Here is a 17,041-nt window from a genome sequence, read left to right on the forward strand (position 1 = left end):
AGCAGAGAAACACCTTCACACAAACACAACAACATGCTCATTCATTACAACAAGCAGCACATCACACCACACATTAGTTCTTATTACTGTCAATAAAATGTCACAAATATTCAGTACAAAATTGCTGAGGATTTAAGAAGAATTTGATAACACCAGAGTTTGTGACACAGCTTCATATTACAAAATTACATAATGACCAAATTCATAATTTTAAAACTTGTCATAGTAAAAATGTATTACTTACATTCCCCAAATTTGGTAAAACACCCTGAAAATACATTTTTTCATCTTTCAGTTTTTATCATCTCAAAATCTGGCACAGGTAGCCTCAAATTTATAATCCTGATTTTTTTTTACTACTGAACTACAGAATGCAAAAAAACCTGAGTGCCAAGAGAAAATGAAGGCCTGTGCTTCAAATCTTTAAATTTAGCTTTAAATAGTTGAATTATGACAGCAGTTGAATAAAGAAACCCAAAGATAGTTCACATGTTCTGTTAGTTTGTAAGATGGCTGTTTGAACACTTGGAGTATTAACAGTTAAAAAAAAATGAACCGCAGTCAAGTTGATGAAAGCTGTCAGACCAGTTCTGACACTTCCTGCATATTTCACTGCTGATGGGAGATTAAAGTCAAACTGCTGCTGATTTTACCTGCTAATCACTAATAGTGATACATATAAATCTATGTAAAATACTTTTACTCAGATAGAAATTCTTAAGAACATTTATACCTGCAAACATTAAACAGACATTTTTAAGACAGCCAATCAGCATGAAGAAACATTTCAGCTGCACAGTCAAACAGTGATACAAAACAATGTGATCAAGGTGATCGTGTTCATCAGACATTTATAGATTTCTCTGGTAGGATTCTCACCTGCTAAACTCACTTCAGGTCAACTTACAGACACTTTCCACCTTCATGTGTAGAGAAAACATTGGGAGAGAAGAAGCTGCTCATTCTCCCTCGTCAGTCCTGGTGTCTGTGTGCATTTGATCTGAGGACGCTGTCAGATCCTCATAACTTCACGGTCCAAGTCTAAAAAAAATCAGTGTGACATGAAAACCAGTCTAACCAGTCAGTGTCAGAGAAACCACACATCAGATGATGTAGTTCTCCTATGTGTATAAATGCTGATCTAACTAAAGTGGAAGGAGTTTCTGTCAGTCTCTCTGTATGTACAGTGCATTCAGAAAGTATTCAGACCCCTTCACTTTTTTCACTTGTTGATATGTTGCAGCCTTATGCTAAAATCATTTAAATTAATTTTTCCCTCATCAGTCTACACTCAATACCCCATAATGACTAAGAGAAAACAAAATTTTAGAATTTTTTGCAAATTAATTAAAAAGGAAAAACACCATAACACCAGAGTTTGTGACACAGCTTCATAGTACAAAATAACATAGTGACCACTTTCATGATTTTAAAACTTGTCATAGTAGAAATGTATTACTTACATTCCCCAAATTTGGTATAGCACCCAGAAAATAATTTTTTTTCATCTCAAAATCTGGCATAGCTAGCCTCAAATTTATAATCCTGATTTTTTCAAAGACAAGACTGAAATATGTTATTTGTCATAATCTTAACATTTGTTAAATTGCCTCCATATTTTTTTTAATCACAATTCAAAAACCGTGATGATGTGCATTTAAATGTGTTATTTGTTATAACCCTCAAATCGTTGTCAGATTTTGTTTATCGCACCCCACATTTGTGCTTTATGTCCTGAACTATAGAATGCAAAAAAACCTGAGTGCCAAGAGAAAATGAAGGCCTGTGCTTCAAATCTTTAAATTTAGCTTTAAATAGTTGAATTATGACAGAAGTTGAATAAAGAAACTCAAAGATAGTTCACATGTTCTGTTAGTTTGTAAGATGGCTGTTTGAACACTTGGAGTATTAACAGTTAAAAAAAAATGAACCGCAGTCAAGTTGATGAAAGCTGTCAGACCAGTTCTGACACTTCCTGCATATTTCACTGCTGATGGGAGATTAAAGTCAAACTGCTCCTGATTTTACCTGCTAATCACTAATAGTGATACATATAAATCTATGTAAAATACTTTTACTCAGATAGAAATTCTTAAGAACATTTATACCTGCAAACATTAAACAGACATTTTTAAGACAGCCAATCAGCATGAAGAAACATTTCAGCTGCACAGTCAAACAGTGATACAAAACAATGTGATCAAAGTGATCGTGTTCATCAGACATTTATAGATTTCTCTGGTAGGATTCTCACCTGCTAAACTCACTTCAGGTCAACTTACGGACACTTTTTCACCTTCATGTGTAGAGAAAACATCGGGAGAGAAGAAGTTGCTCATTCTCCCTCATCAGTCCGGGTGTCTGTGTGCATTTGATCTGAGGACGCTGTCAGATCCTCATAACTTCACAGTCCAAGTCTAAAAAAAATCAGTGTGACGTGAAAACCAGTCTAACCAGTCAGTGTCAGAGAAACCACACATCAGATGATGTAGTTCTCCTATGTGTATAAATGCTGATCTAACTAAAGTGGAAGGAGTTTCTGTCAGTCTCTCTGTATGTACAGTGCATTCAGAAAGTATTCAGACCCCTTCACTTTTTTCACTTGTTGATATGTTGCAGCCTTATGCTAAAATCATTTAAATTAATTTTTCCCTCATCAGTCTACACTCAATACCCCATAATGACTAAGAGAAAACAAAATTTTAGAATTTTTTGCAAATTAATTAAAAAGGAAAAACACCATAACACCAGAGTTTGTGACACAGCTTCATAGTACAAAATAACATAGTGACCACTTTCATGATTTTAAAACTTGTCATAGTAAAAATGTATTACTTACATTCCCCAAATTTGGTATAACACCCAGAAATTTTTTTTTTTTCATCTCAAAATCTGGCATAGCTAGACTCAAATTTATAATCCTGATTTTTTTTAAAGACAAGACTGAAATATGTTATTTGTCATAATCTTAACATTTGTTAAATTGCCTCTATATTTTTTTAATCACAATCCAAAAACCGTGATGATGTGCATTTAAATGTGTTATTTGTTATAACCCTCAAATCGTTGTCAGATTTTGTTTATCGCACCCCACATTGGTGCTTTATGTCCTGAACTATAGAATGCAAAAAAACCTGAGTGCCAAGAGAAAATGAAGGCCTGTGCTTCAAATCTTTAAATTTAGCTTTAAATAGTTGAATTATGACAGCAGTTGAATAAAGAAACCCAAAGATAGTTCACATGTTCTGTTAGTTTGTAAGATGGCTGTTTGAACACTTGGAGTATTAACAGTTAAAAAAAAATGAACCGCAGTCAGGTTGATGAAAGCTGTCAGACCAGTTCTGACACTTCCTGCATATTTCACTGCTGATGGGAGATTAAAGTCAAACTGCTCCTGATTTTACCTGCTAATCACTAATAGTGATACATATAAATCTATGTAAAATACTTTTACTCAGATAGAAATTCTTAAGAACATTTATACCTGCAAACATTAAACAGACATTTTTAAGACAGCCAATCAGCATGAAGAAACATTTCAGCTGCACAGTCAAACAGTGATACAAAACAATGTGATCAAAGTGATCGTGTTCATCAGACATTTATAGATTTCTCTGGTAGGATTCTCACCTGCTAAACTCACTTCAGGTCAACTTACGGACACTTTCCACCTTCATGTGTAGAGGAAACATTGGGAGAGAAGATGCTGCTCATTCTCCCTCATCAGTCCGGGTGTCTGTGTGCATTTGATCTGAGGACGCTGTTACATCCTCATAACTTCACAGTCCAAGTCTCAAATAACATCAGTGTGACGTGAAAACCAGTTTAACCAATTGGTGTCAGAGAAATCACACATCAGATGATCCATCCATCTGATCTAATTAAAATGGAAGGAGTTTCTGTGTGTCTGTACGTGTGTGTCTGTATTCTAAAATCGTTTAAATTATTTTTCAATCAATCTAACTCAATACCCCATAATAACGAAGAGAAAACAAAATTTTAGAATTTTTTGCAAATTAATTAAAAAGGAACTGAAATATCACATTGACATAAGTATTCAGACCCTTCTCTATGACACTTGAAATTTAGCTCAGGTGCCTTTCATTCCTCTTGATCATCTTTGGACATGATTTGGAAAGGAACACACCTGTCTACATAAGGTCTCACAGCTGACAATGCATATCAGGACAAAATCTAAGTCATAAGGTCGAAGGAACTGCCTGCAGAGCTCAGAGACAGGACTGTGTTGAGGCACAGATCTGGGGAAAGCTGCGAAAATTCTGCTGAATTGAACATTCCTAAGAGCACAGTGGCCTCCATAATTCTTAAAAGGAAGAAGTTTGGAACAACCAATCTTCCTAGAGCTGGCTGCCTGGCCAAAGTAATCAGGGGAGAAGGGCCTTGGTAAGAGAGGTGACCAAGAACCCGATGGCCCCTCTGGCTGAGCACCAGAGATCACTGCAACACTCCACCGATCTGGGCTTTATGGCTTTATTTTCCTCAGTGAAAGACACAGGAAAGCCCGCTTGGAGTTTGCAAAAAAGCACCTAAAGGACTCTCAGACTGTGAGAAACAAGATTCTTTGCTCTGATGACACCAAGATTTAACTGTTTGGCCTCAATTCTAAGCATCATGTCTGGAGGAAACTGGGCACCACTCATCACTTGCCCAATTCCATCCCAACGGTGAAGCATGGTGGTGGCAGTATCATGCTGTGGGGATGTTTTCCAGCGGAAGGGACTGGGGGACTGGTCAGAGTTGAGGGAAAGCTGAACGGAGCAAAGTACATACTATAGATATCCTTGATGAAAACCTGGTCCAGAGCGCTCAGGACCTCAGACTGGGTCAAAGGTTCACCTTCCAACAGGACAATGACCCTAAGCACACAGCCAAGACAACACAGGAGTGGCTTAGGGACAGCTCTGTGAATGTCCTTGAGCGGCCCAGCCAGAGCGTTGACTTGAACCCGATTGAACATCTCTGGAGAGACCTGAAAATGGCTGCCCACCGATGCTCCCCATCCAACCTGACAGAGCTTGAGAGGATGATTTTTTGAAATGATTTTAACATAAGGCTGCAACATAACAAAATTGAAAAAGCAAAGGGGTCTGAATACTCTCTGAATGCACTTTATGTGTAATTTGTTTTCTTGAGAAGTGGGGAAGGTGTTACTAATTTTAAATGCTCTGTAACACATGACTATTGAGGTTCAGATTATCTGAGAATGACAAAGCTTTTAATTCTAATAACAACAAATATTTCTGTGATTTTACCAAATGGTTAGCAGGGCATTTTGTTATGTGGTTGGGAAGACATTGCTGTGGTGTTCTGGGTGTTTGACACAGCTTGGCTATGGTAAGTGTTGGGTTTTCTGTTTACTTTTGTGTATTGTTCAGTTTCTAGGGTGCTGGAGAGAAATTCATTGATTGGTTTGAGTGTTTCAGCACCATGGAGAGAGACAGACTTGGTTTGGAAGCATCAATGTGAAGATGTACATTGATCTGTCAGGTATTTAACTCGCTGGATTAACAGATATAAACAGACATTCTCATTTGGTTCTTTTATTGACAAACAGTTTCTCAATTGATTTCTACAGAAAATTCAGTTCATCAGAATGCACAGTGATATTCTGATATAAAATCACATACACTGTGATAGAGGATTTTAGTCATATCACCCACCCCTATTCAGATTCAAACAGAGAGTGTTAAGGTGATGAGAGGATCAGATGATTATCTTATCATTTTAATGTACAGAAATGTGGAAGTAAGATCATTGCTCCTTTGCTTTGTGTGTATGTCATTGAGAGAAAGAATGTACTCTAAGAGGCCCACTCCTCTCCTTCCATCCTGGCTTAGACCGAAATAAGGTGATATTCTGGGTTCTAGTATAAGCATAACATGTTACGGGGTCAAAGGCTATATATGGCTTGGGGCTCTTGGTTTCCTGAGTCTTGGGGAAATGTGACTCTTTTATAACATACATCTGCATGTAAATGTATATCTCACGGCTGTATGCCATTGGCAGTAACCATATAAACTGATACATTGACCTATCACAGATCATTTCTCTGTTCCTTCTGCAACTATAATAGATTAGGGTTTGCTCTTTGTTCAGTGAGACAAACTGATGCAAATCTTTGTGTGCTCTGTCCCCTTTATGTACAATAATAATCTTCAACCCAGCAGTGTTTTGTATATTAGTGTTTAGTGTTTTTAGACAATTTCCATGACAAGAGCATGTCTGAATGTTTTCCAAATGCAAATGAAAATGTCAACCTTCCATATTGTGGACTTCATGGACCTCAGTCATACACACTGTCTGCTTCATCACATCAAGACAGTGATGGCCTTGGGGTGCAAGGAGATCAAATGCTGAGATGGGACTTCAGACCTTGTTTGTTGTCATAGATAAAACACACACAAAGATCTTGACCCTTTAGTCTAACAGTGTTTTTTCTGAACAGATCTGAACAGGAGCCACCTTGGCAATTTATGCAAGACTGCAACAAGAGTCTGCTGCTTTAGATAGATATGTTTTGTTTATATATATATTGTTTGTACACAGTAAAGCTTTTACCTTAAATCATTCACATTGCTAATATTATTCTTATAAACCCTCAGCTAAGGATCCTCAAAGTAATCAATACTTTTCTGAGAAGATTTTTTAAGGGCTTTAAAGTAACAACCAGTGTGGTATTGATCACCCTTACAAGAAAAAGAGAATGTGATTAAAGAAAGCACAGGGGCCATTAATGTAGAATTAAAAAAAACAGTCTTGACAAAATGTGTTACCAACTGTTGCCCAACAGGACTACAGTCTACAGCCAAGCTAGAAGCTTTTTGAAGCTGTAGGCACAGCAATACTTTGAACTAAATGCTGACATTGGCATTGTAACATACTCCCGGTGGCAATGCTAACATGCTAATGTTAAGCAGGTGTAGGGTTTACCAATTTTACCATCTTAGTTTAGCGTGCTGGCATGCTAACCTTTGCTAATAAGCACAAAACACAAGGTACAGCTGTGGCTTATGGGACTGTCATTAGTTTTGCAGGTATTTGGTGAAAAAGTACTGGACAATTAGAAAAATTGACTTGATGAAGGTGCTAGATGAAAAGTCAGGAGAGGAAGTTATTACAATTCATCCTGACAGGGGCGTGAATGTATGTACCAAATGTCACAGCAATCCATCCAATAGTTGTTGAGAAACCTCATGGTGTTGCTAAAGGAAAAGTCAGGGGAACCCCAAAGAAAAGCAGGATTCTGGTGGTGTTAGAAGAAACATCAGGGGATCACCAAAGTCAGCAGGCTTCACCCCTTTGGTACTATAAATATCTGCGCTGAATTTCATGCTTATTCATCTGGTAGTTTGGACCAAAGAGGTGGACTGACCAACTGACTAACAGACCCAACATTGCCATCCCTAGAGCCATGCCACCAGCATGGCTAAAAATGACAGGCTGTGCTGGTATATTATTGGCTCAGTGATTTTGTATGTAACTGCTGTCTGTTGAATAAATCTTGTTTGCACTCTTGTCTCAAAATGACAAGTTGATTCAGTGTCTCAGATTTGTTTAATTGATAGCATAATGTTTAGAGGAAACATGTCATTAATCCAGACATCAGTGTCAGCGGTTGTTTATATGACAAAACTATGAGTCAGCTCAACAGTAAAGTAGCCTTGGGGGACAAAATCTTTCTAATTTTTTCTTTCTCTAATGATCCAGAGAGATGACGTCCAATCTATCAACTATACACATATACTGTCAGATGAAACACAGGGGTATGTGTATACTGTACATGTCAGAAACATTACATCAGATATAAACATATGATGATGTTAACGATTGAACACAAACTGAGCTGATGTCAAACAGACTGGGATGTCTGGTGGACATTTTCAGGAAAAACTTCACTTTAAGCTCCTGATAAAATGGAATAACTAACAGCCACTAACAGCTACTAGATGCTGCTCCAAGAAACTTTATTGAAGTGAATCAGAGTCAACACAGTTTTTACACATAAATTCAGCCCAGAGGAGATCATTTCACTACTTTTAATAGAAACAATAACCTGACACAGTCAGTGATCCAAATGAAACCAAGGTGAAACCTCATTCACCATCAACATTTAAATACAAGAAGCTGCTGTCACTCCCGGTTTCTATTGTTCACTGGTGAACAGAGTGAACAATGATTTCAGCAGCTGTCTTCAGTCAGCAGTGTGACTCTTTGTCTAGACAAGAGTAGACCTTCTCTCAGACAGAGGACACAGAGACACTGAGGAACCAGATAACCGAAAGCCAAACCCAGGATAAAGAGGTTCAGTGAATGTGGTGTTGAAGGTGTGGAGGTGTATCAGTGTGTCTGAGGAGACTCTGTAGAAGGACAGGGTGCCAGCAGGACAGTCCACATACACTGCTACTCTGTTAGAGACGGAGGAGGAGGAAGAGGAGGAGGGGATGGATGTTTCCCTGTTATCGTGACAGACACAGTAACCATCATCATCAGAGCAGATCAGACTCCAGGACTGATGATTCGATCCAAACAAACAGTCAGAACTGCGTCCTTTCCTGCTGATTCCTCTGTAAGTTATTGATATATTAACTCTTCCTCTCCACTTGACCTCCCAGTAACAGCGACCAGTCAGACCATTTCTACACAGCAGCTGATAGTAGCAGTCAAATCTGTCTGGATGATAATGATATAACTGATCTTCTCTCACACATGTCACTTTCCTGTTGTCAGACAGTTTGAGTTTTCTGTGTACTGTGTTTGTGTCCAGTGTGAGTTCACAGAAATCTGATGAAGAGAAGAAGAAACAACACAGCAGCAGTTTATCATCTGACACACTTGATGGATTCATTCTCTGTTTACAGACATGGCCGAAAATATTGGTACCCTTTCACCTTTTATTTTTTTAAAACTAAATTTTCTCTGTATTAAGTTGAAACTGACAGAAGTATATAGTGTCCCTCAGTCTTTATTTCACATTAAATATAATTGAAACATTGCTTTTGATTTACAACTTAACATATTATTTAATAAAATAAAACAAAAGAAAATGGCATGGCCAAAAATATTGGTACCCTTAACTTATTTTGTAACACAGTCTTTGGAGGTAATAACTGCAGTGAAGCGCTTTCTGTTACTCTGAGTAATGTTTCTCACTTCTCCACTGGTAGTTCAGCCTCTAAGTTTCAGCTCTTTCCACAGATGTTCAATGGGATTCAGATCAGGACTCATAGCAGGCCACTTCAGAACGGTCCAATTTTTTCTACTCATCCACTCATGGGTGCTTTTTGATGTATATTTGGGGTCATTATCCTGCCGGAAGACCCATGACCTGTGACTAAGACACAGCTTTCTGACAATGGGCTGTATGTTTTGCTCCAAAAAGTCTAATTTCATTTTGCCCTGCACAGATTCAAGGCACCCAGTGCCTGAGGCAGCAAAGCAACCCCAAAACATCACTGAGCCTCCTCCATGTGTCCTGGTAGGCATGGTGTTCTTTTCTTTGAAGGCTTCATTTTTTCTTCTGTAAACATAGGGTTAGTGTGATTTACCAAAGGCCCTAATTTTGTTTCATTTGTCCAAAGCACATTCTCCCAGAAGGACTGTGGCTTGTCAAGTCCAATCTGGCTTTTTTGTTTCTCCCTCTTAGAAGTGACGGATGGTGGAATTTGAAACTATTGTACCTTAAACTTGAAGATCAGCTTGGACCTGTATTGAAGTTTTCCTTGGTTCTTTCTCAACTATTCAAGCAATTACTTCTTTTCAGTCTCGGGCCAATTTTCCTCTTGCGACCACGTCCAGAGATGTTGGCTAGAGTTCCATGGGCCTTAAACTTCTTAATAATATTGGCAACAGTGGTCACAGGAACATCAAGCTCTTTAGAGATGGTCTCATAACCTTTACATTGACCATGCTTGGCTATTACCTTTTTCTAATGTCCTCAGACCACTCTCTGGTTTTCCTTCTGTTTTCCATGTTCAGTGTGATGCACACAGTGGCATAAAACAGTAGAGTGAGTAATTTTATCCTTTTAAACTGGCTGCATGAGTGATTATAACATCGAAAACACCTGAGATACTAATTAATACACAATAATCTGCTTCAAGTATCACTACAAATCAATTATATCTTACAATTCTAAAGGGTACCAATAATTTCAAGGCTATTTTAGAATGTCTTTGTAGAATAAGCATTGATTCAGTTATTTTCATAACTTCTTTGTTTTGTTCCACTGCAAACCAAACATAGACATGCATTGATAATTGAAATGTCTTCTAATTTCAACACTGTTTAGGGCGAGTGGTGCATTATTTTAATAAAATGCAAGGGTACCAATAATTTCTGCCATATCTATAAGTTCTGATCTGTCATTCATTTTTACAAAGTTTAATGTTGACACATTTTGTCAGTAATGTTTTAATGAATAAATAACACAACTATCAACTTGGTATCTAAAGAGAAACTGAGTGTGCTGTTTAGTTGCCATGAATAAAATTAAATCCACACTTACACTTCTTCAGACCAGGGTTTAACCTGTGCTCTCCACCATGGTCCACCCTGGAAGAAGAAACACAGTTGAAATGATTTTCTATCCAACATGAGTCAAAATTGTTGTTCAACATGAAGCAGTGTTCCTCAGTTTGTCAGAGTGACACAGAAACAGGCTGTAATCATCTCTCCATACCTGAGAGTGTCTAGTCTCCAGTGTGGATCCTCCAGTCCAGCAGACAGCAGCTTCTGTCCTGAGTCTCCTGGATGATTGTAGCTCAAGTCCAGCTCTCTCAGATGGGTGGGGTTGGAGCTTAGAGCTGAGGCCAGAGAAGCACAGCCTTCCTCTGTGACCAGACATCCTGACAGACTGGAATTCAGAAAATAAAGTTAAGTCATTGTTTTTGAAAATCATGTTAGCAGGAAAACCCTACAGATGTTGACCATTTTCACTAGCATGAACCTAATGCGGGATGAACTGTTTAACAAACATCTGTATCCTGACCTGAGAGTTTCCAGTGTACAGTGTGGACTCCCCAATCCAGCAGACAGCAGCTTCACCCCTGAATCCTGAAAGCTGTTGTTACTCAAGTCCAGCTCTCTCAGATGGGAGGGGTTGGAGCTCAGAGCTGAGGCCAGAGAAGCACAGCCTTCCTCTGTGATCAGACAGCCTGACAGACTGGAATTCAGAAAATAAAGTTAACTCAGTGTTTAAGAAAATCGTGTTAATAGGAAAATCCTACAGATGTTGACCATCTTCACTAACACAAACCTAAAGCAGGATGAACTGTTTAATAAACAACTGAATACTGACCTGAGAGTTTCCAGTGTACAGTGTGGACTCTCCAGTCCAGCAGACAACAGCTTCACCCCTGAATCCTGAAGAGTGTTGTTACTCAGATCAAGCTCTCTCAGATGGGAGGGGTTGGAGCTCAGAGCTGAGGCCAGAGCTGCACAGCTTCTCTCTGAGAGGTTACAGCCACTCAGCCTGAAGAAGAATTAATGATGAACACAAAATGTTTTATTTATTTTGTATAAAATTAAATATATTTGAAATTGTTCATATATGCAGCACCTCATCTACCTACAGGGCTTTATTTGAAGCTTTGACCACTGGCAGCAGCCTCAGAAGAGCCTCCTCTGAAGCAGAGTATTTCTTCAGGTCAAACACTTCCAGATCTTTTTCTGATGACAGTAAGATGAAGATCAGAGCTGACCACTGAGCAGGAGACAGTTTATCTGTAGAGAGACGTCCTGATCTCAGATCCCTTTGGATCTTCTCCACTAGAGAATGATCATTTAGTTCATTCAGACAGTGGAACAGATTGATGCTTCTCTCTGCAGACAGATTCTCATTGATCTTCCTCTTGATGTACTCAATTGTTTCCTGATTGGTCTGTGAGCTACTTCCTGTCTGTGTCAGGAGACCTTGTAGGAGAGTCTCATTGGTCTGTAGTGAAAGACCCAGGAGGAAGCGCAGGAACAAGTCTAGGTGTCCATTTGGACTCTGTAAGGCCTCGTCCACAGCACTCTGGTAGAGATGTTTTAGTTTAGGTTTGTTTTTTAAGACTTTAGACACCCATGATGATGTTTGCCCTTCTGCCAGCAGATTGACGCCAGAGTTGATGAATGTCAGATGGACATGAAGAGCAGCCAGAAATTCCTGAACACTCAGATGGATGAAACAGAACACCTTGTTCTGGTACAGCCCTCTATCCTCTTTAAAGATCTGTGTGAACACTCCCGAGCACACTGAGGCTGCTCTGATGTCAATGCCACACTCTGTCAGGTCTGATTCATAGAAGATCAGGTTGCCTTTCTGCAGCTGCTCAAAAGCCAGTTTTCCCAGAGATACAATCATCTTCTTGCTCTTTTTATTCCAGTGTGGATCTGTCTCAGCTCCTCCATCATACTTGACATTCTTCAGTTTCAACTGAACCACCAGGAAGTGAATGTACATCTCAGTCAAGGTCTTGGGCAACTCTCCTCCCTCTCTGCCTTTCAACACATCCACCAGAACCGTAGCAATGATCCAGCAGAAGACTGGGATGTGGCACATGATGTGGAGGCTTCGTGTTGTCTTGATGTGGGAGATGATTGTGCTGGCCTGCTCCTCATCTCTGAATCTCTTCCTGAAGTACTCCTCCTTCTGTGGGTCAGTGAACCCTCTGACCTCTGTCACCATGCCGACACACTCAGGAGGGATCTGATTGGCTGCTGCAGGTCGCGTGGTGATCCAGAGGTGAGCAGAGGGAAGCAGTTTCCCCCTGATGAGGTTTGTCAGTAGCACATCCACTGAGGTAGGCTCTGTAACATCAGTCAGGCTCTTATTGTTGTGGAAGTCCAGAGGAAGTCGACACTCATCTAGACCGTCAAAGATGAACACAACCTGGAACTCCTCAAACCTGCAGATTCCTGCTTCTTTGGTTTCAGTAAAGAAGTGATGAACAAGTTCCACCAAGCTGTACTTTTTCTCTTTCAGCACATTCAGCTCTCTGAAAGTGAATGGAAAAGTGAACTGTATGTCCTGGTTGGCTTTGTCTTCAGCCCAGTCCAGAGTGAACTTCTGTGTTAAGACTGTTTTCCCAATGCCAGCCACTCCCTTTGTCATCACTGTTCTGATTGGTTCATCTCTTCCAGGTGAGACTTTAAAGATGTCTTCATGTCTGATTGTTGTTTCTGGTCTGTCTGATTTCCTGGATGGTGTTTCAATCTGTCTGACCTCATGTTTATCATTGACCTCTGCAGTCCCTCCCTCTGTGATGTAAAGCTCTGTGTAGATCTGATTCAGAGGGGTTGGGTTTCCTGCTTTAGCAATCCCCTCAAACACACTCTGGAACTTCTCCTTCAGGTTAGACTTTAGTTTATATTGACACTCTGCAGCAAGAGTTCCTGGAGAAAAAAAATGAAATTTCAATCAGACACTTACATCAAGGAATCAACCATTTATTGCAAATGGCTACTACCTTCTGTAGTACTCTACTGTACTACCCATGACCCCAGTATTTGGTCCCCCAGAACAACAAAGCCACTGTCATTCGCCATCTGTAATCTTTCGACAAGAATCTTTTCCTGAGCCTCTCAGTGCTGGCCTAGTTGTCCGGGTGGTTGGGATATTTACTGATTCTCCTAGCCTTATTCTTGCAGCGCTTGGTGTAAGTCCATATTCAGACCAAATCAGGCCTTGCGGTGCACCACCACAGGGCTGTGCGGAAGCTGACAGCAAAGCCTAACTTTACTTTTAATGTTATCAAATGAAGAAAAATATCCTCCCCTCTTCCTAGTAATGTCTTTGTCCTCCCTCATGGCAGGGTTGTACAGGTCTGATCAGTCTGATCACCAGCTGTAGTTGGCCACCGCAGCGTGGCACTACCTCCATTCAAATGAATGGGAGGACTGGCGTTTTCGCCACACTACCTGATTTGGTCTAAATACGGCCTAAATATCTTTTATATCTTGTATGTTCAACCGAGCGAACCACTTTTTGCATGGCCTTGTGGTCCTGCTTGGTGCTGTTTCCGTACCAGACAGTGATGTTCCCCATCAGGACACTCTTGATGGTGCAGGAGTAGAAATTCCTCAGTACTTGAGGGGATACCTGGAATTTCCTAATTTTAATACTATCCCGATTCAAAGTAAGCATTCTACAACTAAATATACCTACAGCATGTAGAGTATCACATGTAAACCTCCTCGCTTCCAATAAAGGTAGCAAAATTAGCAATGAGGAAAGTACAGGAAAATAATGACTACGATTTTTTTCTACAAAATTACTCCGTTAGAATCCCAATTTGCAGTAAGCTAACAGGAAACTCCAAAACAATTTCAACATTACCAAGTAAGAGTATGATCAAAACCAATTCAGTCCTTATAAAGAGAATTAAGATTTCTTCTGTTGTACTTTTTTAAAAGCAAGACAGCATCATGCATTTGCCAAACAACAACTGAACAATGACACATTAGCTCATCTGCTACATTAACTTAATTTTTGATCTATGCCGATACAAAAGAATTCACACAAATTTAGCATAATAGCAAACTAAGCAGCCAACAGGTCATTGCCAAGCAAATTGTAAGAAGATACATTCAGGTACTGTGAAACTCTAATAGATAGGAGACACCATGTAGCACTTAAGCATTTTATTTAACTTCTTGTTTCTCTAACGCCCAAAAGTCCCTCTCCCTCTCTCTTCCCCACATCCATACATACATACATTCCTACATATATACTCTATTACTACACAAATGAACTGCAGTTAACCAAACATGTGACATCACTAGCGACGCATGGAACACATGTGCAGACACTTAACTAATAACCTGGCATAATGCTGAATTAGGCCCTCTAAGAGAGTGGTCGTGTCCTGACAGTAAACACAGCAAACACAGATTCTGTCCTGGCATCTGATGCCAATGTGAGAAACAGTCAGCCAGAGACTCTCAGCTTCTGCAGCTGGGCGAATGGCACAAAATGAAAGCTACTGAAGTCTTCTAAAACAGGAAACACAGTCTGCGTCCAGCAAACAGCACTGGTATGAGGGCATTAGCAGATGACATGTGAGAAGTGTCAGGTTATAATAGCTGTGGTGTATACCTGCTTGAATATGACTGGATGTTACATGTCAGCTGATAGCAAAAGCAATTGGTGAAGCATGAAGAAAGTGGCTTAGGCAAATACGAGTACCTGAATTCATGCTATGCTACATGAGTGAATACTACAATAAATCAGATGAATGTAAGTGATTAACTGTGACTGTATACAGTTGTGGACAGAGTTTGAAATATAAAGCTCTTCCATGTTGCCTCCATTTCCTCTCCAACATATTAAATCTGTTAAAATCCTCTTACTGCTCTGCAGACAGTCAGCCAGCTCCCCCTGTTTCATTCTCCTCAGGAAGTGCAGTGTGATCTCCAAAAATGCCTCTCTGCTGCTCCTCTTCTGCTCTTCATCCTCACCATCCTTTACCTCCTCATCCTCACTCCAACTTGCTAAGCATTCTGGGTAATCTGGACTCAGAACCTTCTGCATCTTCCTCAGCTCGTTCTTCACAAAACTGATGATGTTCCCCTCCATCAGCTGAAATAGAATAAAATGTAAATTTAACTGGTAGAAGTCATCATCAGATCATCTCTGACAGACTGAAAACCTGCTGGTCTACAGAGTGCAGCATGGTGACTGTTAGGACCAGAATGGTAGGTTAGTATTTAGTCTGTGGCTGTTGTAGTTAGTAGTAGGAGCTGTGCTTTACATTTACACACCATAAATATGGAGTCCAGGTGTGTTTGATGTTGTTGGATAGACTGACCACTGCGAACCTCTGAGCCCTGCTGATGAACTCTGTGAAGAAAAGATGAAGTCTTAGAATAAATAATGACACTCAGTGTTAAAGGTGTTGTGTTCTATCACAGTGGATCCAGGTAAAACACTTGGCTGTTCTGTCTTACCTTTGATCATTCGTCTCTGTAAAGACTTTGTACCTCTGTTTTAAAATGTGTTAAAGTTTGTGGCTTTTGAAAAGCCTATGTAGGGGGAGTGTATAAGGACAGAATTTGCCACTAACGTCAAGAGTAATCTCTACAATCAATCAAACCTGTTCTTAGGAGAGTTTGGTATTAACAAACACAAACATTTTACAGTCTGACCTCTGATTAGCAGATTGCTGTCCATTTTTGAAGAAAATAGGTGGACCCATAGACCGGTCACTCTTCATGGACACACAGCTTGATTCATAGTAATCTGGTCTCTTCTGATGGATCCTGATGGAAACAAAACACTGATGAATTCATAAATTCAGTAAAAATAATCCGTGATAAAATCCTGCTGAGAAATATGTAGAATGTTAAGTGTTTTAATGATGAAAAAGTTTTTATGAGAAAAATAAAAAATAATAATTGCTTACCTTCGATCAGCAGACTGTTGTTCACTTTTGAATTCAATAGGTTCGTATATAGACTGGTCACTCTTGAAGGACACACAGCTGGGTCCAGATCCAGGTCCAGGTCCAAGTCCAGGTCCAGCAGAGTCTGGTCTGTGCTGCTGCTCTGGGCTTCAACAAAACACACACAGAGCTTCGAGTGTGAATAATGATGGTGGAGTGATGTGAGTGAAGAACAGTGATGGACAGTTAAAGATCCTCATCTCACCTCTGAGCTTTGGTCTGGCTGTCATGTTCCTCACACAGAGAGCTTTTAGAGGGAAGGACTCCCTCCTCTCTGTCCTCACACTGATCCATAGCAGAGAAACACCTTCACACAAACACAACAACATGCTCATTCATTACAACAAGCTGCACATCACACCACATATTAGTTCTTATTCCTCTCAAAACATGTCACAAATATTCAGTCCAAACCTTATTGAGATTTTAAGGATAATTTGATAACACCAGAGTTTGTGACACAGCTTCATATTACAAAATGACATAGTGACCACACTGATGAATTTAAAACTTGTCACAGTACAAAATGTATTATTTACAATCCCCAAATTTGGTATAACACCCAGAAAGTATCTTTTTTTATCATCTCAAAATTTGGC

The 17,041-nt window shown here is 39.7% G+C and overlaps 1 protein-coding gene across 1 annotated transcript; it reads right to left on the bottom strand.

Moving 5' to 3' along the window:
- Window positions 1–8,236: 8,236 nt before the first annotated feature.
- On the bottom strand, window positions 8,237–16,736 carry LOC121882758 (NLR family CARD domain-containing protein 3-like). The gene is made up of 11 exons (XM_042391201.1): window positions 16,647–16,736; window positions 16,404–16,465; window positions 16,147–16,260; window positions 15,763–15,841; window positions 15,352–15,580; window positions 11,592–13,395; window positions 11,318–11,491; window positions 11,009–11,182; window positions 10,700–10,873; window positions 10,526–10,572; window positions 8,237–8,802 (listed from the first exon to the last, which is right to left on the bottom strand). The coding sequence occupies exons 1-11, from the start codon at window positions 16,734–16,736 to the stop codon at window positions 8,237–8,239; spliced, it is 3,513 nt and encodes a 1,170-aa protein (XP_042247135.1).
- Between the last annotated feature and the right edge of the window lie 305 nt (window positions 16,737–17,041).

Source organism: Thunnus maccoyii, chromosome 17 (genome assembly GCF_910596095.1).
Source record: "Thunnus maccoyii chromosome 17, fThuMac1.1, whole genome shotgun sequence".
In the NCBI taxonomy this organism is placed as follows: Eukaryota; Metazoa; Chordata; class Actinopteri; order Scombriformes; family Scombridae; genus Thunnus; species Thunnus maccoyii.